Raw genomic sequence first — 26,723 nt, forward strand, 5'->3', positions numbered from 1 at the left:
AAAAAAATTAAACATACACATATATTTTATTTATTTTGCTTGAAAGTATAATCAACCTCATGCAATTCATTTAAAAGTACCCAAAAAAATAGAAGAGTCTTTAAGCACATGCATGAGCGTGTGCTTAGTGGCTAGTGTGTGTGTCTATATATTACTTGAAGGTATAATCAACCTCATGCAATTCATTTTAAAGTAACGACGTTAAAAGAAATGAGTAACTACCCTAAGAATTAGATTTGTTTATTCATAGCCTTAAAGTTTAGAAAGACTTTCACTTAAATTTAACCGAACTGAAGGAGACTAGAATGCAACAAAAATGTAGCAACAATAAATTTTGTGTTAAAGATTTTAGATATTATGAGTTTGAGATCTATATATATATATATATATATATATATTTAATAAATTTGGATTAAGAATAGGTACTCTCAACCCAAACATTTCTTTTTCTTATATGTTAGTGCATAAAAATGGACCGAAGTGGACACAAATAGACGAAATGGAGCAAATGGACAGAATAGGACCGAATGAGAACAAGGTGGACCGTATAAGACCAAAATGGACCAAATAAGAACGAATGGACAGATTAGGACTAAAGTGGACATATGGACCGAAAAAGACCAATGCCAACTAAATTTGACTGAAGTGGATAGAGTGGACCAAATATGATCAATTTTGACAGAATAGAACAAAAGTGGACTAGATGGACTTAATATGATCAATGTGGACCAAATAGGACTAAAGTGAATAAAATATGAAGGTACCCAATAGGACCAACGTAGACCAAATAGAACCAAAGTAGACCGAAGAGGACAAAATGGATAGAATGGGACCGAATAGGACTTTTGAATGTTTATCATTTTTATTGCAATTTTATGGCTCATATTTCTAATTTATAATTTCTATTTTGTTTGTATTTTTCATCTCAAAACTAAAGAGTTTAGCCCAAATACAATAAAATTTCATACTTTTCAACCCAAAAATTAAGAAAAAAATTTTTGTGTGCTAGACTTGAAAAGGCAACTTATAAAAAAGAATCAATTTAAGGCTCAATTCGTCTTAAATGGATGAAAGGAGACCGAAATTGACCGAGTAGACCAAATTGGACTGAATGGGACGAAAGTGGACTGAAGCAGACCTAATTGGACTGAATAAGACTGAAGTAGACCAAGACTGAAGTAGACCTAATTTGACCGAATAGCAATTGTTAAATTTTTAGGGAGAACAAATTATGTTCAACAAATTTTTGCATTTTAACCTCTAGTTTATTACATTCTTTTTTCTTATATAATAATGGTAAGATCACTTTTTATATAATAAGTTCATAATAATAAAATTGTGGGTTTGAATTAACTCAACTGCTAAAGTTGTATCTTGTTGTATTTAAACTCCAAATGACCATAAAATTGTTTTATTATAAATTAAGACCGTTAACTAATAAACAAAAATCTCATGTCCCATATTTAGTATTCCATTTTATACTCTATAATCACAATTACCTAAGTTTTTTATATTTTAAACTTTAGTAATTTTATAAATAAAAATAATAATAATATGTAGCAAGAAATAATTGGTGGAGCATAACGTAAAATACATATTAAAAAAGGGCAAAATATTTTTACTTCTTAATTATGGTAATTTTAGAAAACACCCGATTTGAAAGGAATATGATTAACCGTGAACAACATATCTTCATTTGTTGTTATGACCACAAGAGACAGAGACAGCCTTAGTCTTAACAAAAAACCGTTTTTCAAACAGTTTTTGACTCCAACGGTATTCAACTGACTATTGGATCAGCAATCATCCTCGGCATGAAAACATAAACAACCATTTTTCATTGATGAAAAAGCTAACCCATTCCTTTTTCTACTATTTTGTCAGTTAAGATAGTAAAAGAGAATCACAGAACTTAACAATTATTAGCCCAAAACAATGAACTCTGGTTTTGACATAGTTGTTGCATACGAAAATGTGATATTAGAAGACAGTCAACACATAAAAAATGAAGGCACAAACTGAACTTTTGCTAAATAAAGATATTGTAAATACACTGAGGTGGAAACATTGTTAGAAAAAAAAAATTTCAAGAAAAAATTACACATATTTATCCCATATTCTTGAGTTATTTGTTCTTTTTTATAAGGAGAGCAAAGATTAAAATCCCCATCTCCCATTATTTTAACTATAAAATAAAGTATGAAAAATTGATTTGCAATGTTCACACCACCCTCAAAATCAATAATTAGTTTTCATCAAAAAAAAAAAATCAATAATTAGTTCATATTAAAAGGCAACTATCTAGCCAAAACTATCGGAGCTTTTGTATTGTACACCATAAACTACGAAAATTCTACAATCAACTTCATGATTTGAGTTTAATTATCGAGACAACAACAACAACCAAACTTTATCATAAATTTAGTCCTTAATTTTGATAATTTAAACATTAATTTGGATGGCAAATAAACATTATAAATTAGTCTTGAATTGATTTTTTTTTTATTGCAAAATTTTGTGATTTAGGATATATATTACAAATTATCTATAATGTGGGGAGAATAATTGCCTGTAACTAAAAAAAAAAAACATATATGATCCTTCTTTCCTTCAATGGAAAAAGAAAATGCCAAAACATCCTCTACATGACTAAACCCTCTCATTATTTGTACACATCCCCGATTATATGTGCAATAAACTTCCCTCATGTCATAATTTCCATTGGCTTGGGAATCCACCTCCGTCTTCATCATAAATACAAACTTCAAGGAGAGATTCACCACACATACAGTTGCATTGGAACCTTTCTTTTGGCCAAGATAGCCAATCTCATTTGCCTACATTTCTTGAACTTACATCTGACATTAACCCCTTGAATCTTTAAAGAATTTAAGGTCAATGTATTTACCTTATCTCAGATGCTTCACATTTTGATGGACTGGATTCAGCACTGTCCACAGTTGTGGACTCAGCAGCAGTATGAAAAGAAGACACTTCAGTTCTCAGTTGCTCATTAAAGGAATGATCACTGGAATAATAGGACCGTTCAGTTGTTGTTTGAAAGTTTGAGGTTGAAGTTCTTGCAGCTGAATATTGGTTAGTTTCATCAGAACTTAGGATACTAGCATTTAAGAATGGAGCCTGTGTTGGTGAGGGAATGATATATTCTTCATCGTTTAACATCCGAACCACTTCAGACATGGATGGTCTTAGTGTAAGAGAAGTTTGCGTGCAAAGAAGCCCAATTTGAAGCACATTCGATGCCTCTCTTACAGAATATCCACCATCAAAGGAAGGATCAACACATTCAAGAATTTTGTTTGCCTTGTAATTTTTCCAAACCTGATGGCAACACGATGAAAACCATGTCATGTGCTGAGACCTATACATATGGTAAAATAATTCTAAAGAAAATAACAAGGGTTGCATAGGTAGGTTTTAAGAATTCAAATGAAGTGAATTTTTTAATTTCCACAAATATTAGAAAAGAACATATAAATGTGCCCTATTTAGAATGTTGCTATAGAATATAGATTAGGAATGCAAAAGGAATATGAATCTTACAGATTGCAAAACCGAGCTCGATCTTTGTGTGAAAATACTGTTCTTCCTACCGCATACAACCTCAAGAACCAGCACTCCAAAAGCATAAACATCTGCCTTCTCGGTTAGCTGTCCTCGAACAAGATATTCAGGAGCCATATATCCCCTGCAACAAATGGTCATTGTTAACTCTTTAAGAAACGGAAAGAATCATTCACAATTTCAGTGACTTTTGAAAACTATATGGTGGCTAACTATTTGTCAAGTTGGAACAAATTCTATACTCTTAACTTGTATGTAAACAATGATGTAGACCAAATATTAGATGAGACTAATGGAGATAGTTTGTGCTTACAGTGTTCCTGCTATTCCTGTACTAATATGAGACTGATCTGGACCAACACATTTAGCAAGTCCAAAATCAGCAATCTTTGGAGTAAGATTCTCATCAAGGAGAATGTTACTGCTTTTTATGTCTCTGTGGATTATTTTCACTCCACAACCTCCATGAAGATATGCAAGGCCTTCTGCTGTTCCAATTATGATATCAAACCGCTGCTGCCAATTTAGAATGAGGAAAGTGTCCTTAACTGCAAAAATAAGAGTTTGATTAATAATTAGAGAAATAAAATTGGAGTGGATAGACATCCAACACTATCCTACATGCTCTCCAGCTAAATTGTATCTTAAGTTAAATGAAACACAACCAAATTGAGACAAAGTTTGTTAAGATGCCAAAATCTGAGTCATGGTCATCCACCATTTCAAATTCCGAAGGACGTGTGGCTTTGTTGGCAGGTTGTACATATTGCAGTTTTCAAGATACCTCATGCTATTGAAGTTATAAGTAAAGTTAAGATGCATTACTCACCGAAAAGGATTTGATCAAGGCTTCTGTTAGGTACATATTCATAAACTAGAAGGCTTTCGGGGCCCTCAATGCTGCAACCCAAAAGCTTAACAACGTTCTTATGCTGAATACCACTGATCAAGTTCACCTCATTGAAGAACTCATCCACCCATTGCCGCGTATTGAACATCAATCTTTTAACTGCGACAATTCTCCCATCAGGGAGAGTCCCCTTAAACACAGAACCAGCTCCACCTTGGCCTAATTTCCTTGAGGAGTCAAAACCATTTGTGGCCTTCTCAAGTATTTCATACTTGAAATTCAAACTAGACTCTCTCACGGGAACTGAAACCCCATTGAGATTGTTTTGTGCTGCAGAGAAGCAAAAGAAGGTCAAACTAAAACATGGAAAAAAATGAACATTGAGAGGCTATTAAGATTTAAGACATGCCAGTTTCTTACAACTTATTTTTCAGCTTTTCGAAAATAGGGTGTTCGAAAAAGTAGTACCTAAAAAAAAGTGAAGCTTAAGAAAGTGCGGCTTGATAAATGTATGATTTTTGACAGAAATGTACCTTTTTTCTTCTGTGATATTCTCTTATAGCCTAAAAGAGCACCAAAAAGAGCAAACATAGATAAGGCAATAGCTGATAAAATGCTTGCTATGATGATCCCGATTTTAGATGACCCTGAAAATACATGAAATGAGGAAAATAAATTAGTAAGGTTACTAGCAACCCCACCCGTAGCAGAGATGAAATGCCATAACATAAATTAAGAAAGGAATGTATTAAACTAAATATCCATCACATAATTACAATTGCAGGACCTCGAGCAAACAAAACAGGAAAGAAGGGGCGTAATATAGGTTCATCAGAATTAGAAAATAAAACTCAAGAGAGTTCCATTGAGCACATAATGTGAATTTATAGAACAAAGTAAATCAAAAAAGACAAAGAATATAATTCACTATAAGCCATTGAAGAGCTCTATTTTCTCAGGGTCCAACATCAAATATATACCATCATACCCAACACTCAAATTCAAAAACTTAAGGAAATAATGCCGAACTAAATAACAAGTACAAGTACTTAAACTAACCCCCCACCCCCCCCCCCCCCCCCCCCCAACAAAAAAAAAAAAGGACAAAATAAACAATTAAACAGCCTCAAAGAACGTTCATACAAAATAGTATCCAATTAAAACAAAATAAAAAACACATTTGCTTTGTGAGAGTAACTTGTTCTTACCAGTTTCATCCTCTTCCCCAGCGCTATCAGCAAAGAATTTCTCTGTAGAATACCTCAAATAACAACCGCTATTCATAACCCTGCCATCTGTGGCCGGAGCACATTTTCTCAATTTATTCCGTGCATCTAACAAGCATTCTTTGCAACTTTTAGTATCCACTGTCATCCAACACTGCGCCATTGCATAAACAGCCTCCAGACCTCCTCTTTCCCCTGACAATGCAAAACCTTTGTTCAACACTGCCAAGTCAGTCACATTTTCAATAACTTTAAACACTTTTTCTTGAAACTCCTTTCCAATGTACACATCTTTGCTAACATTTGTGGGCAGGCTACACTTCACGTAGTCATGCTTTTCATTGAGGGACTCTTTGAAGAAGTTATAGGTATCGTAACGAAAGAAACAACCATCAAGATAAATGCGAGCCGAGTTTGAAGGAAGGCATTTAGGAAGCCTTGTCCTGGACTCAGAGTAGCAGGATAAGCAATCCTTGCGTGAGAGGAAACCATAGCATTGAGCATATGTGAAGATCTCAGGCTTTGTCGAAAGCACAGCATTGGCTCCCCAATGCTCATCATTAATTTTTCTAGATACTTCTTCCATTGAAGATATGAAATTAGGAATGAAGTTTGGGCTGGATTCCAGCTTTATGGAACCACAAAATTCGCCGACTAAAGAGGCTTGAGGGTCAGAGAGGGAGACATCGAAGAAGAAGAGGAAGATGAAGAAAATGAGGAACACCATTTGGTGCTCTGTTTGATGCTCTGTTTCTTCTGTTTCATATGTTTTAGTATTGGTAAGAAACAGAGCAAATGGATGTTTATCTCCTTCTTTTTCCCTCTCTCTTTTCATGTGAGAATTGGGAGAGGGAGAGAAGTTGAACCCAACAAGGGAATGGTGTGGTTTGTGTAAATTGCTTTCTGTTTCTTCTTCTTACTTTTTTGGGAAGCATGATTTTTGTTTCAATGTTTTGGGGTTCCACAAAGAGAGAGAGAGAGAGAGAGAGAAAAGAATGTATGAACTGGATTTTGTTTGTGTTTTTACTTTATTTAGGCTACCGTTACATGTTTCTCAAAAAAATAAAAAGGAGGCTACCATTATATGAAGGAAGATTATAAGGTTCATGTTGGACACTCATAAAATCTTCAGTGAGATTAGATAAAGGTGCAGAATGTTTGACACCTGACAAGCTTGGATTATATATATAAATTAGGGCCACCAAAATGGTTAAGGTCGTAAATAGCCCACCTATTTATGAATAATTTAGATTCGGTTCAAAATAAGTTTGATTATGTTTAGTAATTTAGTCAAACTTAAGCATAATAATATATTTGTGGACTATTATATTATCATGATTTTGGAGCTCGATTTATGTGTGTGTGTATATATACACACATATGTGCGTGTATATGTGTAAAATACACTTATAGAAAGTCAAGAATAAATTGACTAACTAGTTTCTCAAACAAAAAAAAAAAAAACAAAAAAAATTGACTAACTTTGTAAATAAGCTTAAAATATCAAATTATTATTTTTTATTGTTGATAATATGCATAGTTAATTTCATAGTAAAAATCATTTCTATTCATACAAAATAAGTGAATATTATTTTTATAATTGACTCAAATAATATAATTTCAACTACAATTTTATTATTAATCATTAGCACAGATTTGTGAATGGATAATAAATTACTCATTATATTTATTTTGAATAAATAATGAGTTAATCAAGTAACTTGTAAATAAAATCAAGCTTGTTATGATAAAAATTAAATTAAATTAACTTTTTTTTCTAAAAAAAAAAAAAACACCAAACCAAACCAAACCAAGGCTGAACATATAATCTTCCTTTGTGATGAGTTCGAGCTTTGCTGCTATTCAAAAATTAGAAGAATCAATCCTTAAAATTTTAATACCCAATTTAGTTTGGCTCTAAAAATAAGACTTGTTTAACAAGTTAAAGATCTATAAAACTTTCTCTCAAAAAAAAAAAAAAAAAAGATCTATAAAACTTTCCATATAGACATTTTTCTTTCATTTAATTGATTTCTAGTTAGGAGTCTCCTTAAATGCAAAAGTCTTGTATGTGCTGGGTGCATGAGATACCTTCTCTACTTAAACACATCAATACTAGTAGTGGTAACTATGCTGAGAAGGCAAAACCGTACCTCCTAATAGTTGTAGTAAGTTGGTGGATCAAGAGGATTGTAATTGCAATAAGGAATATAACTATAACTTAGATTGTGATAGATCAAATAAATGTACCAAAATAATAACTTGCCTAAAAATGAATTTATGTGTTCAACCAAGATCAACCAGTGAGACTGGACGAGCAGGTCCTGATGATTAAGTAAATAAAACTTTGGAAAGAAAAGCAAAATGCACGGTAATAGCATGTCTCTTATACAAACTTTTGTGTGTGGGGTGATGGGGTATTTATAGGACAAAATAGATGGTAGGCCTATTAGAAAATCATCCTTTCAAGTAGGCTGAGGGATGCATGACAAGGGTGCAGCCCCCAAAATTGCAAATAGATAGAACAAATTCAATTAATCGCATATCATTTGAATGATAGTTGGTGAGACACAATATATGCTGATATGAGCAACAATGGTACATTTGAGGGCGCTCCTTTCTTAGAGGGTTCACTGTCGCATCCATTTGCCAATAGAGAAATACCAATAAAAATTAGAGATTTAGAGTTTGACAAATTGTTTAGGATGGGTTAAGGAGAATAATCAATAATGTCTTCGAGTAACACCTAGGAGATGGAATGCCTCATGTTGTTGCATAAGTCATAACAAGGAATGTCCAAACATGTTATTTTGTGTGCAAAATTCTGGCAAAATGAGTTTTTTTTTTTTTTTTTTTTTTTTTTAGAATCCAAAAAATAAGATTTGAGAGAGATAAACACAAAATATGGTCATAAATTCATGTATCTTATCAAGAGACTTATGGTTCAACTAGTGTTTGGTGTTTTCAATTGAGAATTAGGGGTGTGCATAGGTTGGGTTAGGTGGGGTTGAGGAGTTTTTTCAATCCAACCCACCATGGTCGAGTTGAAAAAAGCTCAATCTAACCCAACCCATCACAAGGGTCCAACCCAACCCATGTCAATCAAGTTTAGACATTAAAAAAAAAAAAAAAAAAAAAAAAAAAAAAAAAAAGGAGCATTGGAAATTTAGAATAACAAATTTATAAGATTACCAACATAGATAACAATAAATTTACTAATCAAACCTGAGCATAGCACCAAACAAACACAAATTATTTGATTTATACATCTGCTGGTAGTTCATCAAACCAAAAGAGTAAATAATAAAATTATATAAAATATATATATTAAATATAAGTGAGTCGAGTTGAGGCGGATATGTAAATCTGTTAACCCACACCCAACTCAACCCACTATAAAAAATAAAAATAAATAATTTTAAAAAAATGGCAACGCAACCTAACCCATTAACCCTTAAAAACCAACCTAATCTAGTGGGTTCGGTTAGATTTGGTCAGTTTTGACAAACCGATGGATTGGCTGCATACCCCTAATTGAGATATTCAGAATTTTGATTCTTTTATTTCATAATTTCAGGGAATTTTATGAATTGGAATCCATTATGATATTTAGCATGCTACCTAACAATTATATTATAAAAATAGTTTTACATGATATATCATTAATGTGAATTATCTTAGCTTGAATACAAGAGTTAGCATATAACTTTGGTAGATCAATAAATAAAAAAATGCCTTACTATAAATACGCATGCTTGACATAATCAAATGGAAGCTACCCAAGCCGCCTCATAATAAGTCATAAAAGGATGTCAAAAAAAAAAAAAAAAAAGTCATAAAAGGAGTATAGAGAATGTCGTAAGAAATACCAACTATGATGAGAAATGTACAGCACTGGTGTTACACCACTCAAGCATTATGAGTTAATATGTGGAACTTTAAAACTCATTTTTCTTTCTTCTTTTCTTTCTTTCTTTCTTTTTCTTTTTTGATAATTCGATAATTATAATGAAAAATAAAGGATCTGAAGTCTAGATATGAATTTTAAGAAGAGAGAGGTATATAAATCTAAGCAAACAAACATAAATTCCTAGTCTACTTACTTACTTTTCATATTCTTTTTTTGTTTCACTTTTTTTATGTTGGAGAAAGCTTTTCTTTTTTGGCACAATGACCTAATAATCCTATTATATATATTAGAAGTTATAGATGAACTCCACATAAACTTAGCTTTATCAAATTTGAAATTAAAGCTAACTTGGAAGCTTCTCTAAGTGTATTTTGAAGCCAAAATTGGATTCATCTTATTGTAAGTGTAGGGTCGGGGAGCTTACGATCCGGCCCACGCTTTATCCGAGCTCAGGGCCCGTGCCGAGGAGGTAGTGTGCCGAGGACGAATGATCAAAGGCCGAGGGGTTAAGGGAAACAGCTGAGGACGACTCTATCCTCGGCACTCCAAGACTTTGATGAGAAGCACAACGTCTTAGTGAAGGTCATTCCCAAATAGTCCCCTGAAGGGGATGTGAGTGGAATAGGGCCCACATGGAGGTACGGTACAAAATAGGTTCAAGAAAAATACGTCCCCTCCGCATTAAATGCACCAGCCAACGTCCTGATCATGTTAATGAGAAAAGACGCTTGGACGGTGTAACTTCGATCCTCGCAACTAACAGAAAGTAAGAGGGGACAGCTGATGGGACAAGTACAGAAGTGAGCACCTGCCTGACCAACAAGTGGAGGGCCAGGATCAACCAAGAAGGACTATATAATGTAAAAGTTAGTGTGCAAAAAGGGGGCTGGGAAAAATGGCCAAAAACCAGAGCCTCCCAGCCCGCCTCTAGGAGAAAGACTCCAGGGGCGAAGATGACTTAATCATGTACGGATATCACGAAAAACCCACCGCCTGGTGACCAAGGCCTAGCCTTTCAAACCCATGCTCTACAAATGATATTGTTTGGGCCTTTTTACGAGCGAGCCCAACACTGTTGTGGTTCGTTACGAATCATGTCCTTACAGTAAGTATTGATAACTACTTTTGTAAATTCGTTTATATATATATATATATATATATGTTTTTTTTTTTTTTAATTTAACTGTGAGTTGATTTAGACATGTTTAAGGGGGAAAAAAAAAGAGGAAAAAGGGGGTGGGTCGACCAAAATTCATCCTCCCAAATGGAGAGCAAAAGTAAGGAAGAAAAGGTTTACTACATGAAATTTACTATTTTACCCCTTTTATCCACAATATTTTCTATCCTTATTTGATGTGATAAGAGCATGGCAATAAATTCATTCAAATCATTTTTATTTTTTCATTTTTCCATCCCCTCTATCACATGCGAGGAAAACTAAAACATTTTATATCATTTCATGCCTATTGCCTCCCAAGATTACATTAAGGTGGAATTTCATCGTTACTAATACACACTTTGCTTGAGTCAGATAAACTAGCTTATCCCTATCACCAAAGCCTTAGCCTAATAAACCAAGGCTCCATTTTTATTTCTCTTCTTGTATAATGTTCTCTTTTAAGTGCAATTAATGACCAAGCAGAGTGTTGGTCTATCTCTACTGTATGGTGATTGTTATAGTGGCTAGTGCACACAACCTTACTTGGCAGGGAGAAAGAGGGCCATTAATTTTTGAACCCTTAGCATGATACATTGGACTGAACTCTCAAACTGAATACATATAAAAAACCATTATATCTTCTACTCGAGAATATCCCATGAACGACACAAACAGCAAAGCGAAAAAATGGAGCTCAGGTCAGGCAGCTCAATGTTACACATTTTCTGGACGTGAGAGAGAGAGAGAGAGTAGGCTAGGGTTTTTCCTATGTGGGTGGCTGGCTAGTGGAGCTAGGCCACTCTTTTTCTCAACAACCTTTTCTATCTATAATGAGATGCTTGCTTCAATAGCCTCTTGCAGTAAGCCTAGTGATAGGTTTTTCTAATGGGCTACCTACATGGATGTATATTGGGTCCAATGCTAACACCCTAGGCAGGCAATCGAAAGCATATCTTTCATTTGCTTCCACACACTTGTTCAACACATAAGGGTAAATGCTTTATATGACCAACGTGTTTAACTTGCAAGGCGCAGACACTACAACTAAACTCCAATGAAACCAACATAGTGTAACCCCTAACAAAACAACAAAGACCCATATGATCGCATCATATTTAGTTTCCTTTGATCCCTCATGAGCTTAACCAACTTAGAGCTAAGCTCGATAACCCAACTTCACAGTAATGTCCTCATAGTCATGTCCAAACTCCCTACGTTGACATGAATGCCAAAGAATAATCACAAAGCCATGATGTGTTACTAATATCGTCTTCCCTTCACCTTAGTGCCATTCAAATTTGACCCGACAGTTAACCAAACTATGTCCATTCGGGTCTAATCACTCATGGTCTCATGGCCATAGACAACAAGCTAAATCAATAACCATTGTTCGTCTATCTAGTGTCATAACAACTACGTGGTATGATCACATGCTATAATGGGCTTTTGAGCAAAAACTCTTTCATCCTCGCAAATAATTGTTCAAAACGGTATGGACCATTTACGAGGACTAAAATAAGAAAAGTGGACGAAGATACAGCTCCTACTTTGTAACCCCACCCAAAAAGGACTCAACGAGGTAAAGCAATCTTTTAGTCTAGATGATAATCTTAGGCAACGACAATGAGTTATGAAAAAGTAACCATTATGCCCTACTCTTTTGCGCCACAACAACATTCAATCACATAATTCTCCATAGAATCAACTCCCATTATTTTTTACAATTATTAAAAAAATAGTGCATGAAAAGTAGTTGATTATGATGGGGTTTTACGTTTTCAAAAATTATAACAATTTATTACTTATAAATAGCAAAATTGACCAACCAACGTAATTAGCGGAGCTAGGGGTATGCCCCATGCACCATTAGGCAAGAGTGGGCTTCATCCATGCATGCACTCTTCATTCTCTTTTTCATTGGCTGGGGTTTCCAATTGAAACCCTAGCCGAGATCTCCTACTTCCATTCTTCATATCTCGCTGCTTCCACTTCCATTTTGCTTGTTTTTTGTACTAACATACATCATATTACACATACTATATATGATGATATAGAATCACTCAAAACATAATGATTTGAAAGATATATTCAGAGTGCAAAATCGATAATTCAAATATGTAAACCAAGCATAAAAAGTTTGATCTCTTTTTACACTCATCCAAATTAACCACATGTTGATTGCTCCTATGGAACCCTATGGTAGAGGAGAGGCAATTATCAGTGTCACTGAAAACCAATGGAGGAAAAAGATATTTGCATGGCAATTTTTTTTTTCTTTTGCTGAATAGATATTTGCATGGTATTGCATCAAACTAAATTGGATTTTAAATATTTCCTTGCTATTTATCCAACACGCAATGAGGAACCGTGCACATCCTTTTGCTTACCAATATGAGTGCATACTATACATCATTCGGAGACCAAATGGTCCAAATCCCAAGACTACTGTTTGATGGAACCTTAGAACATGGAGAGCACTTAAACCTTAAGGCCCAACGCCAACACTGCCTAACGCACAACACTGGCTAAATAACTCAACCACCCAGCCCAATACACAACCTTTCCTAGCTAAACAAGATCTTATTATTAAGGTGTCTCATCATTTGACCCAAAGTACACAAGATTGTGCTTATCATGGTAATGTAAAGTCAAAATTCAATGTGGAGTGTAGCGGTCACTACGTACGTTGGACATTATATACAAGCCATTTGGGATGGCGTGAAATGCAAGTCCCATTTGAATAGTAAGAAACAATCAAGATCTCTTTTGTCTAGCTAACTAGTTAGAGTAACACAAGCCTATATAGCAACCAAAACTAAGATTAGTAACAAAAATATATACAAGAGAGCTAAGTGGTTAAGCAATTCATTATGCATTAGAAAAGGGTCGTGTCCGAGTTCCTCATACAAAATAATAGGATCCCACCTTAGTCATTCATGAAAATTGGTCCATAGAGACTATCCATAACAGCAAATTGCATGTTCTCTGATGGTTTCCAGTGACGCTTCCTTTGATTTATAAACCAGTTATTTATTTGTTTCTGATCTAGCCCCGTTAAATCAGCAAGGGAAACCTTGTCTGCTTCCTGAATGATGAAAAACAGTGTAGTTAAAATATTGTCAAGGACATTGGAATCATTGTACTACCATAAACCCAAGCACCTCCTTTTTTTTTTGGCTCAAACTAACCCTAGCACTTGAAGTACATTCGAAGTTCTAAGCATAAAACACTTTGCAACTGTTTCATCAGGATAAAGAAAATATGACTATTGCTTCCAAGAAGTGCTTACCGTTGGGTATGGCCATTTGTAATGAACATTCCACCACTCGAGCAGGATCTGCCTTGCTTCTTTGGGTAGCTTGCCCTTCTTCTTCTTTTTCGAAAATTCATGCTTCAGGCTACTGATATAACCGCTATATTTCCGCAAGAGTTTGTCCTTCAGTTCACGATCCTCATTTGAACGCTGGCACTCCAGCGCCTCAATCTCTCCACCACTGACATCTTCATCAGATGATCCATCTACTTCATCTGGTAAGATACAAAAACCCACAAGTGAAATTTTGTTTGCAACTTGTCCTTGCTCTACAGAAATGTGCTTAACATCAAAACAAAATCATGGAGAAACCATCAAAAGCGTGGAAAGAATCTTGAAATAAAAATGCCGTGCATATATATTGCAGATAACTTTATAAAAAAGAATCACACAAAGTACAAATCGATAGGCATGTTAAATAAACATATGTCAACATTTAGTGTTACTGCTATTACTCAACACACTCATGACTCACTTTTTCTACAAGAACAGCAATATTAACACTCATTGAGACAAAATCACGTTTATCAAATGAAGGAGGAATCCCTTCATCAAAATTCTAAAGAACATAACCATTAAATTTTGAAGTTGAAAGAGGTGAATCTCTAAATCTAAATATACCTTAAAAATTCTCTATTGGACGGTGTATACCTAGATGAATGGATTTTGCCAAAAACTCACAACCATACTTCCACAGGCAAAGGAAATTGAATACAGAAAATGTTACTGTCAAATATAAAGTAACAAACATTATGAATTAAAATTGGTTAATCAAACCAAAGAAAACATTATTGGATAGATAAGTTATATTTTTTTGATAAATAAAAGGATAGATAAGTTATATTCATATCATAATGGCTTTCAAGACATTAATCATCCTTGAATTTAATAATAGTTAACAAATAAGAACATAAACAAATTAGAGGATGCCAGTATTTCCCTATTTAGGTCATCATGAACTTAGAACTTTTGGCACGTGAATAAAAATCAAACTAAACCAAAGCGTGATTCACGAGTACACATGTTTATTTCATATAAAAAAAAAAACAAACCATCTAGAAAACAATCTAGACCTAAATATCCAATGGGCATAGCAAAAGATATACACATATGTCAACAAAATCCACATAATGGTGAAAAACATGCACTCATTAGGTTAGATCATCACCATGCATGGGCAAAAGGTGATAGACCCATGTACTTGTAGTGCAGACAAACTCGTCAAGAAAGGAAAAATAATTTGAAACCTAACTATAATCCAAGTACTTCAACCGTAGAGTTAGTCTAGGGTTAACTCCTCTATATAACCAACTTAAGATTAATTGTAACATACCGTTCATATAACAAAGATGTAACCACTTAATTTTATCCCCAAAAAAAGACATAAGACTGTCAGGCAAACTATAAAGTATAAACTACATCAAGCCCTACGTTTTGCTTCCAATTTGTCTTTCTACATTAATTTTATTTTCCTTCTTTCTTATTTAACATTTTAATGAAATAATACAAAGCAAAGTTTCAACTTTCAACCACAACTTTTTCCCAAAAAGAAAACTTTAAACCCCAACAGAAATTAACAAAGTAATGTTTCTAGTTCACAAAAATCAGAAAGGGGGGGGGGGGGGAGGGGGGGGGGCCTGATGGAGAGAGAAATGGGTCACTAACACCACAGCAAAAGGTCACCCAAGCTAATAATGGAGTCAACCTTACCACCATTGTAATGGAGCATGACTCCATGTTTTCGCGGATGTGATGTAACACTATAGCCAATGCTACAAGCAGATGGGACCAGACGGGACCTAATTAGTACTTTTTATTTTTTGTGTACACAGATAATGAGAGAAAACAAGTGCACGAGAGAGAGAAAGAAAGATGACTGAACAGTGAACAGAGACAAAGAAAAGATTCGTAGGTTCGTTGTGTCGTATCGCAGTCGGTGTGTGAATTGGGAAGTGGTGCCTTTGCCAAGGTACGGCCGTCATATCCAAAATTATTTAAGAAAAATATATAATATATATATAAAAAAAATTCCCATATTATAAGCTTGCTTTTCAATTTCTGATGGGACTACCCTTCAAAAACAAAAATCTTATGTAGGCTTTTGTTTTCTACTTTTGTCCATTAACATTGGAAAAAGGAAAAGGGTTTTGGCCTATTTTAGTGAATAAATAAATGGGTTTGAACCTTTTTCTTACTAGCTGAAGTTATCCCCAGAAAAAGAAGATTGAAAACCCAGATATCACAAAAATGACACACACAGACAGACATTTATCAAGATTTATATATATAAATGCTAAAACTACTACAGATTTTAGTACATAACACTTACAAAATAAGTGAATGGTGAATTTCAGAGTCATAATAAATGTCAGAATTATTTTTTTATGTTCGTAAACACATTAGTTTGTAAAATTTATAGTCTCTTAGCTGTTAAAAGAGTTTGTCACTTTTTCATTTTATCATATAAAATTTCTAAAATAGTTTAATATCGTATGCCCTAGGAGTATATGTTAATAAAACCCTAGTCTAGTTTCTTTCTAACTTTTTTTTTTTTTTTTGAGAAACTATTTCTTTCTAACTTAAATCAGAAGCTCAGACTTATCAAAAAAAAAAAAAAAAAAAATCAGAAGCTCAGAAAAATGAAGAGACAGAGATTCATATATAAGTTATAAATAACCGAAACTGCACCATGAAAGAGTGTGACTTAACTTTTAAGGCTTATTTATTGATACAGAGTAGGACTAGTCACTGGCCAACAAAGTAAAAATTCCTAGGGAATAGTAGTAATACAGCGATGGAGTGAGACTAAGATTTTGAAAGCGCAGGTTGGAGCAGTGTGATTTCATCATATCAAAAGCTGACACCACCGGGAACCACGGGGGAGTCCATGTTTGGTCTCGGACAACTTTTTTGTACAACACATGTTGTCCACTTTACCCTTCCATTATCCACCTTATACCCAATAAGTACACAAACTCCGAAAAATAAAAGAATATAAGCTCAGCAAATTCAATGTGGTTTTGGTTCTAAAAGCCTCGTGTTTGGTACCAACAATTTTTAGTTTTTAAACAATTTTACACATATTTTTTCACTCACACATATTTTTAAAAAATACAAACAACATTACCAAACGGACTATTTTTGCAATTTTATATTGTACTTTCAATGAATAAACAACTAAACAAAAAAACTAATCCAAACACACTTGATTAGGACATGATGAGGCAGCAAATGTTTATATTTTTTTTTTATTAAGCTTATACATTTTCTTCATTTGTTTATGTACAGTTTTTTAAAGCTTCATTTCCCCCCCCCCCCCCCCCCCTAATGAACTACTCAACTTATTACTAAAATAAGAAAAGATAAGTCAATAAATATATTAAAATAAGCAATAGTCTATAGAAGAGTAAAGGGAAATGCAAGGAGAGTAATAATAAAAAATATATATAACTTGTTGATCAAAAGAATACTTCTAGCCAGCCAACTGATTTTCAGGTTTTTTTTTTAACTAAATTGCTTTGATTAACAGGGACAAAATCTACAAGTGCAAACAGTACTGTCAAAGAACAATTGCACCTACACAATTTATCTAGTAATTTAGTTGTGCATGCAGCAGGAGGAATGAATAAGAAAGGAAAATAAAGGTTCATTTCCTTACGTATTTTAAATCATACTCTAAGATTTCATTCATGTTTCACCGCTTGTTTGAATGTTTGTGTTCTACTTCAATTGAGGACACATCATTTATGTCAACAAACAACAACCCAGTTATTAGTTAGACTTTCAACATATGAAGCCCCTCTAAGTTCTTCCATTTCTGCACCAAACTAAAATTTTGAGATTCCAAACATATATAACTGGCCAAATACAATGTGCTAGTATGTGTGCGCTTGTACGTTTTCTTTTGGCATTTGATAGACCAGATGTACTGAACAGAACACATGAAATTATCAATATCTGGGGTTTCTATAACAAATTGTCCACAACTGTCAAAAAACTTGCAAGTAATTTTATATGCCACAAACTAAAGCAACGATATACCTTCCCAAAAACTAGTCTATAGCAAGATAAAGATAACACATGAAACTTTCCGATGTACAACCTCGTGCATGCAGTCTACTGCTTTATTCTCAAAGTTAAAATATGAACAAACTACAGATTGTCAAGCTCAAATTTTAATAGTTCAGTGAGTAACTTTTAGGACCACAAATATTAAAGCACATTCTAAGGCCTGTAAGCTCTTTTAAAGGTTTGAATCTTCTAAAAAAAATGAGAGAAGAGAGAGAGAGAGTTTGCAACTTGCTTTGTTTTATAATAAATTCACTTGGTGCAAAGCCAGTAGTCATTAACCACATAGAAATATGAATAACCCTCATTAGCATCATTATTATTTATTTTCCATAAGAACAAACCAAAATTATTTCGTTAGATGATACACAGGTAACAATAACCCTAATTAGCATAATCTTCAGCATGCAAATCCATATTCATCTATATTCAATTAACAGAACAATTTTTAGGTGATACACAAGTGGTAAGAAAACTCATTAAATTGTGTTTAGTACCAAGCAATACAACAGGAGGAACTTAACCTTGATTCTACTTTGGGATTATGACGCATCGAGTGCTAAGCTAAAAATTTCTCTTAGCAAGCCAAATCAAACCATGATTTTTTTCTCACTTTTTGCATACTACTTACTTTGCAATAGATAATAGGACAAAATAACATCCTAAGAATGCAAAATGAAGTATTTTATAACCCAATAGGCATATTACAAAAAATGACCACCAAACTTGACAAACATTTGGCATCTTTCACATATCTCTAAACAATTTTATATATTTACTACAATACTAGGTAAGTTATAAAAAAAATAAAAAAGTACAAAAACTAACATCCATAATTTAAAAAGTAGCCTCCACTCTCTAGAACTAAAAGCATTAAGTCTCAAATTTCAAGTTTTCAACTGAAGTTTTCAACAATCTCCCTTTCAAAATAGAAAATCAAACTATCTGCAAGAAATGCACCCTTATTTTGATGTGAAGTCTTGTTTAAATAATTTTTATGAGTCCATGATTATAAATTGTTTCAACAACAAAATAGCTTTTTTCCTCCCCACTACGTAAAGAGCCAAAAGCAATGTGCTTCCTATTATAAGGAGTGGGTGGTTATTGCAATTATATGAATAAGGGTTTAATTCAAGTGATTGGTATATATAATATAATAATCAAAGGTTTATGATTTCATTTAAACAAAACATGAGTAAATTTAGGCCTTTCTCCCACGCATTCATATAACCTAAATGATCAAAATTTTAGGCTGGCCCCTCATTGCCATTGCCATTGAACACTTCAGTTAGTACAAAATCATTTTTTCACAATACAAGAAAATAATTACTAGTTAGTTGCGCTTAGTCACATACAAGAGTAAACAAACATGTAGAGAAAAAGAATAAATAAATAAATTAGAGGGGTAACGAGTATAGATAAGTAGCAGAAAAATACAGATTATTAGATAGAAGAACACAATTAACAACTACAGCTAATATAAGTCTAAGAACTTTAAAAATAAAAATAAAAATTCTTGCAAGTTTGGAGAAATCTGACTATGATATCTAACATAAAGGTCTGAAATTATCTATGGCTTAATAACTCAAGAACTAAACAAACTGCCCAAGGAGATTGCTTTCAGATAAATAAATGACATATTCTGCATGAAATATAGGCGTGGATCTACAAACAAATCATGTGGTATAAAAATCTAGTTATAAGTTATAACCAAACAATCAGAGCATCACAAATCTACTATGTCAACACCTTCTACCATGTGAAATACTTTTAAATAGTTTAGGAATTGGACGTGCCCTGTGAAATGATGACACATATTGACTAAGATATTATGGTACCTCGCATGAGAGAATAATTATCACAAGCCCAAAATTAGAAGAGTTATAAATAAGCGGATGACAATACTACTAATACAGGAAGCACAGGCCTTCAATATAGACAGCAAATCAGTGTAATACAGCCAATGATTTCCAACCCAAATGTAATTCATTCATGGGAGATTGAATCGTGTGGCATATGTCACAAAGGATTAGATATTTATGTGTGTGTGTGTGTGTGGGGGGGGGGGGGGGGGGGGGGGGGTTTAAATTACACCACAATCACTTCAGGTGTATCAAAATGACATTTCCCCCAAATAGTTGTATAAATGACACTCTTTTCCCTAGAGGTTTTTCTAAATATAACATTAAAGTCCATGCTTGCTCAAATTGTGATTTCCCTAACATAATATTTATTTTTAAATAGATTTTTACCTGAACTATGGACAAAATGACACTCCCTTGAGGGTTGTGGATGAATGACCATTGAATACATACAAACCTCAAGGAAGAGTGACATTTAGTAAAACCTTAAGAGAGGTTGCTATACTTTACCCAAAAATATATTATTTAAAGAGGGGCATTGGCAATCACAAGTCATTCCACTCATAGACACTAGAGGCATGAAATGAAAGAAACCTTGTTTATCCTCTAAGAACCGGTATGGTCACCATGACTCAGGTTGGAAACAACAACATCAATGTGGAGATGCAACAGATGGTTAAAGGGCTTCAAGTAAATGTGCACTTCCTAAATAACCAACAGCATGTAATTGATGTGACATGTCAATCCCATCTCTGCGTATAAGCACACATTGGGGTTGTGTAACACACAATTACACAAAGCCACTAAAATGCAATCTAAAGCAATCTGCCTAATCCAAAACATCTGCAATTAATTCCTTCAAAACTTAAACTTTATAAATTTTTACGCATGTCTGAACCAGCTTATTAATTAGTAACCGTCCACAAAGATGGCTCTTCCTCCTAAACAAAATCCATAACCTCCATGACACCCAACTAGTAATAAAATATTGGATGAAAAAGAAGCTTTCCCTCATCCTGATGCTAAAAATAGCTTGAGCTGAGTTGGGACCATACTATGCGTGCAATCTCATAGCCTTGACCGCATAAAACAATTACTAAAGTGATCATTTTGGTGACAAAGTCCATCTGTCCCAAGTACAAAAGCCTATGGTTTTAACCATTATACAATTATACACAGCCATAAAAGTAGGATATCAACAGTGATCAAGCAAATTATAAAAAATAAAAAATAATAAAATAAAAAAAAATAAAAACATGATAGGTCTTAAAGGAAGATGATATCAGTACTCCAACACGAGCAAATGTAATATTTTGGAAACCTTACTTGCTGTACTTCACTCTGCCACAATATCTTGTTCCAAATGCAATATTATATTAGGAATCTATTTGTGCTAATGATGCACATGATTAAGAAGAAAGGGGTTTCCTTTCAGTTCAAGTTTTATTTTATACAATTGGAACTACCTGCAACCATTCAAAAATGAATCCTTTTAGTGGTCATGAAAAACATTTTTCTCTATCTCTACCCTTTTGGATGGCAGAATAGGCGCGGTCCTTAGATCTTCGTCAATGTTTAGTTATTTATTCTGACCCATGGTATTAATTCAACTCATGCCTCATTGAAACTTAAACACTGGTTCCAAAACCAGACATCGTTATTATTAAGACCATTGTCTGTGTCTAGCTAGAAACGTGAACAATAACAAATCAATTAAAAGCAAAGCAACACATTTGCACCCACATTCAAAAAGGAGCAGCATCATTGCAATCACCAGAAGCACGTCTCCTAGATTTAGAGTAAGTAAAGCTACTTTCTCAACCTTGTCCTAAAACTCTTATAAGAATTGATAGAAATCTTTACAAGAGCCAGTTCAAGAATAATAAAGCTACAAATTCTAATGTCTTTTGTGAACTGAGAATGTGAAAGGTTAGATGCCACAAGGCCCACGACACATGATGCAACAAGTCTCCAGTATTGTCAATATTGTATTTTCATTAATTAAGATTTAGAAATCTAACACCCACCTAAGCGTATTTCATTTCCAGCTTTATTAAAATACAGCTAACCAACCATGCCTAGTATACTGATGAGACATTACAAATATCTATGACAACCAAGAGGATGCCCCCAATAAAATTTAGCAATAATATATATGGCATACTGAGATTTTCAAATGGTTTTATAAATTAATATCTAGTTGCAAATAAGCTTAACATATGTGCAAGATACAAAGATTTATGGTCTCCACAAACTTGTGACACATAAATTGTTATCCCCAATGCAATAAACTTCAGGCTGCATGCTAATTAGGAGGTGGTTGCAGTCTATTGTTACGATATTAAATAAGTGATCAAATTCACCAATTCCAAACAACTTATACTTCTGTTACAATTGGTAATTTATCATGAACAGAGAAGGTCCTAATTTCGAACCCTATCTCCACTCTACCTCCCATTTAAAAAGTAAACAATTAAAGTCATAATATTTTAACAACTTAAACCTTTGGGACTATGGTTAATTTATCACCTATGACATAAAAAATTTAACTGAGAATTTAATTTTCAAAACAAAGTCCTATCAACAATACAACAACTACAATGTTCCCAAAAGCTCTACTAGTCCTTACTCATTCCAACCAAGTGACACGCCCCCTTTTAATGTGAAGTAAGGTATCTAGCCAACTTTCCTGGTTCGGAAATTTTAAAAAAAAAAATCTAAAAGTTACTGAACTCAGAAAAAGTCAAAGTCTAGCTGCCTAGCTAGTCATCCTATGTAGGAGATTTTTGTTGGAGTCATTTACTTAACAAAGAGAAAAGAACATAACTTTCATCAAGGGCAATTCTATACTTAAAATTAATATGAGAGAGAGAGAGGCAACAAAAATCTTTAAAAGAAAAGGTACAAAACTTAATACTGATAACTATTATAAGCAGTTTTTAGTCCCAGAGAAATAACCAAAATAAGGAAACAAGAAAGAAGCAACAAAGAACTGGAAGAAAAGAGATAAGAAAGAAAAAATAGTATACAAAAGAAGAAAAGTTTCTATAGTACTATTACAAAGCCCTACACTGCACAAGCTATTTTCAAGATAATTATTGGTTATTAATTGGTAGAAGAAGTGGAAACATCTAAAATGGAGAAAGCAAAAGAGAAAAAGTTTTCAATCATCCTAACCCTTAATATGTAAAACATTCCTCCATGTTCAATTCTTACATACAGAAGAAAATACAGGTACCTTTATGAGAAAAAGGGTCTCAATCTCATCCATTTCTAGGGTTTTGATTGTTGGTTTGTGCTATAGGTGTGTACCACTGCTATACCTACATCTGAAATCTGAAAGCTTTTTTTGCTCAGCACCTACTTGTTCAGAACCAATTGGGGAATTTGGGCTACGAAAGCTACCTAACTAGTGTCTGTATTTGTACTGTTCGTCATGTGAGTTTTTCCTATGCTAATATGCGATAGGTTTTGTGCTAACGTGCGCCTTATCTACCTTCTTTCTTGACCTGCATATCCCTAAGTGTGCATAAAATTTAATAAATCTCTCTGGGTATTTAACTATTTATAACACAGAAAAAGAAAAGTTAAAAATAAAATACCCACACAGCACAAAATTCGACAAAGTAGATAAAAAAATAATTTCATATATAAAACAAGCAGAGAGAGAGAGAAAGAGAGAGACCAGAAACACAGGTTCTGGAAGCACCATTATTGCAGAGAGTGTTGAGTTGGGTTTCAATGTTGTTCAGGAACGAAGTGGCTTCATCGAAAGGCCTTTTGAGATCCGATTTGTACTTGGACAATATATCACAGTAAGTTTCCTTCAAAAAGAAAAGAGAATAAAATCAAATTTGACCAACAAAAAATAAAAAGAAAACCCATCTCACACACACAGATATCAAGCTAAAATAGGAAAGCTTTATCTAGTTTTCTTTAGGGCTAGGCTCTATAAATTGCAAAAGATAACTGTATATGTGAGAGAGAGAAAGAACCATGAATTGGTCAAGCTCAGGATCAGAACCAAAGCGAGTAGAAACAGCAACTGTTCTCTTACAAAGGTCACTTTCTCTTTGAATTTCATCCAAAAAGTCAGCTATCTCCGGTGGTGCTCCGACCTGTACAAAAAGAAAGCCCCCCAATACAATCAAATTTCAAAGAATATTGCACAGTACTATATCTCTCTCCGTACGTTTCTTATTTTTACACAGTTCTCATATTTAGACTAAATAAAGATTAGCAAAGCCATTAAAAGCGCTTCTTCTACTTCTCTTTCCTTATTTTTTTTTTTTCCACATAATACGGCGGGAAATTCCGTAAGAACAAGCACAGAAGTTTCAGCATAAATATGTACACACTGTGCATATACATGTTACTACTATTTAAGGCTTTTTTCTCAGATCTGAATGACGGGAATCCAAAGAATCTGAGTTAAACTCTCCGTTTGGTTGATGAGAAAAGCCAAAGGTCAAGAAAAATCATTGGCCACACACAAAAAGCTTCATTACTACTACTACTACAGACTACAGTAGTACCACTACTAATACTATTATAGTAAAACTCTTTCTCTTCCATCATGGGGTTCTAATAAAAACAACTTTTTCGTACTTTTCTTTCTTTTTTTCTCAGCAACCAAACGGAGAGTCTTTCTTTAAAGAAAAGCATTGAATTTTGATGACCTTTTGGCAATCGATGTAAGCTTGGAGGAGTTTAGGGTAGAGAGGATGGGAAGAGATTTTGGCTCTGATTGCACCAGAAGCCTCTTCATCCGAGCTAGTTCTTCCTCCTCCTCCTCCTCTTTGAATCTCAGCCACCATTGAAGCAGCATCAGATACAGCAGAAGATGATGAGCCGGACAACAAACGGTCCGGCCCAAAAACTTGGACCCGCTCAGCTAAACCGGCAACCGGAGTCTGAAAGGACTGGTAATTGTTAGTATAATTGTTGTTCACTAAATAATTATCCATTGAACCTTGCACCGAGTAGTCGGTGGTGTTGGAATGGAGGCCGTACAGTTCATCCATAATACAGAGTGAGTCTGAGAAAGAGAAAGAGAGAGCAAAATCTCAGAGTAAGTAGTAAAGGAGTTGCAGAGAGAAGAGACTGAGTGAGTATGAGTGTTAGAGAGTTGGGGAAGTGTAAAAATTTTAGCGTACAAACAAGGAGAAGCTGGAGCAGCTAGCCTCAGACCTCAGTTGCTTGCTTCCTTCTTTACAGTTCTCTGTCTATGTGGACTGATTGGGTCCCCCCTCCACGCTCTTTTTGGGGGCGTGGGTTTAGAGTCAAAGTGGGTTCATATAGATTGTCAACAAAAAATAAAAAAATAATAATAATTTTAATAAAAAAATTTCTTGTGGAGAGGAGTGAGAAGGAAAGTAATAGTTCACCAAACACTATATATCATAAGGTGTGATAGTGGAATCCAAACAACTGAAAATGCATTTTTATTATATGTTATACTACCCAAAATTATGGCACTGGGCATTGGCTAAGGACATTAGTTTGAAGATCTTATGGTTGATGGGGACTTTAGAGAGCTCATCAAAGATTCTGCTACTTGTACCCTTACTTTGTCTACCATCGGTGTGTTGGATGCATTGTTATTAAACCTAACCTGGCCCAGCCAATCAGACCTATAACTCGATAACCCAGCGCAAAGAACGGTCCGGGTCATCAATTGATCACGGGGTGTGCATAAGACTTGGTCAAAACCAATAAAATCCGATAGGTTCTAAGCAAACCATGTGACCCATCTAGGTTTTATTAACCTAGTTGGATTTGTGAATTATGTAAAATTATATTAATATATCAATCTTATTAATTTCTTTATTGTTTAATATGTGATAATATTGTAGTTTAAATAAGAGAAAACCTAAATAAATAAATACACTTGTTCAATTTCACAAAGCTAGTTAGCACGTAGGTATGAATATATCAATATATGCTATATAACTTATTGCTTAAACCTTTTTTTCTCTTCTTTTTTCTATGTTTTTTGGGCTTTATTTGTTTATTGCTTTAAGTTTGAATATTTAAAAAAAAAATTATCTTCTATTGTTTATATATATCTAATTTTTAAAATCTTTTTATTTGACTCTGCAGTTCGACCTTTGATCCATTGGTTGAACAAGTGACCCAGTAACCCGGCTCATAAACTAGGTCAACGACTGGTCCAGGTTTAATTGCTATGGTTGGATGTTATTTTTCACAACATAGGTAGTCATTGTAACAAGGCCTCTCACTTGTTGTCAAGCATGTTAGGTAGATTGCCCATAATGCATAGGTTGGCAAATCATGAACAAACTTGAGCTTACAAGACTATTTGATGCCCAAAACTTATGCCTAGAACAATTTGAAAAGAGTTTCTAACTTCTCGACACTTAGCTTAACACAACAATTGAGCAAGAATTGTCAGTTTATAATTCAATCAAAGATTGATTGAAGGTCATTGAGTCATCCAAAATCTAGTATTTTGTGCCCTACTTGCTAGAGTATATAAAAACTTGTAAGGGATGACCAAATAGAGTTTTTGGAGAGTTGCTAATTATTTGCCTAGGGTTTCTATAGCTGAGTTCTCTCACAATATCAACCCAAAAAAAAAAAAAACTATCAAGATCTATGATTAAGGTGAAGTCATTGCACACAAATCACAAAGATTAATATTGTGAGAATCTTCAAGAAGGTTCTTGAAGTACGGATGTTGTGTTAGTGTGATCAAAGTTCACAGTAGAAGAGTCAAAGGATTTGAGC

General features: G+C 34.0%; 2 protein-coding genes across 2 annotated transcripts; both read right to left on the reverse strand.

The window, feature by feature from the left end:
• Positions 1-2,562: 2,562 nt before the first annotated feature.
• Positions 2,563-6,308, reverse strand: LOC126702534 (cysteine-rich receptor-like protein kinase 42). The gene is made up of 6 exons (XM_050401255.1): positions 5,644-6,308; positions 4,969-5,082; positions 4,415-4,765; positions 3,899-4,133; positions 3,565-3,709; positions 2,563-3,342 (listed from the first exon to the last, which is right to left on the reverse strand). Exons 1-6 carry the CDS (start codon positions 6,245-6,247, stop codon positions 2,905-2,907), a joined length of 1,887 nt encoding a protein of 628 aa, XP_050257212.1. The 5' UTR covers positions 6,248-6,308; the 3' UTR covers positions 2,563-2,904.
• Positions 6,309-13,586: 7,278 nt separating this feature from the next.
• On the reverse strand, positions 13,587-25,243 carry LOC126702813 (homeobox protein knotted-1-like 6). The gene is made up of 6 exons (XM_050401671.1): positions 25,130-25,243; positions 24,653-25,011; positions 23,969-24,091; positions 23,659-23,797; positions 14,020-14,258; positions 13,587-13,815 (listed from the first exon to the last, which is right to left on the reverse strand). Exons 2-6 carry the CDS (start codon positions 24,995-24,997, stop codon positions 13,657-13,659), a joined length of 1,005 nt encoding a protein of 334 aa, XP_050257628.1. The 5' UTR covers positions 24,998-25,011; positions 25,130-25,243; the 3' UTR covers positions 13,587-13,656.
• Between the last annotated feature and the right edge of the window lie 1,480 nt (positions 25,244-26,723).

This window comes from Quercus robur, chromosome 10 (genome assembly GCF_932294415.1).
Source record: "Quercus robur chromosome 10, dhQueRobu3.1, whole genome shotgun sequence".
NCBI lineage: Eukaryota > Viridiplantae > Streptophyta > Magnoliopsida > Fagales > Fagaceae > Quercus > Quercus robur.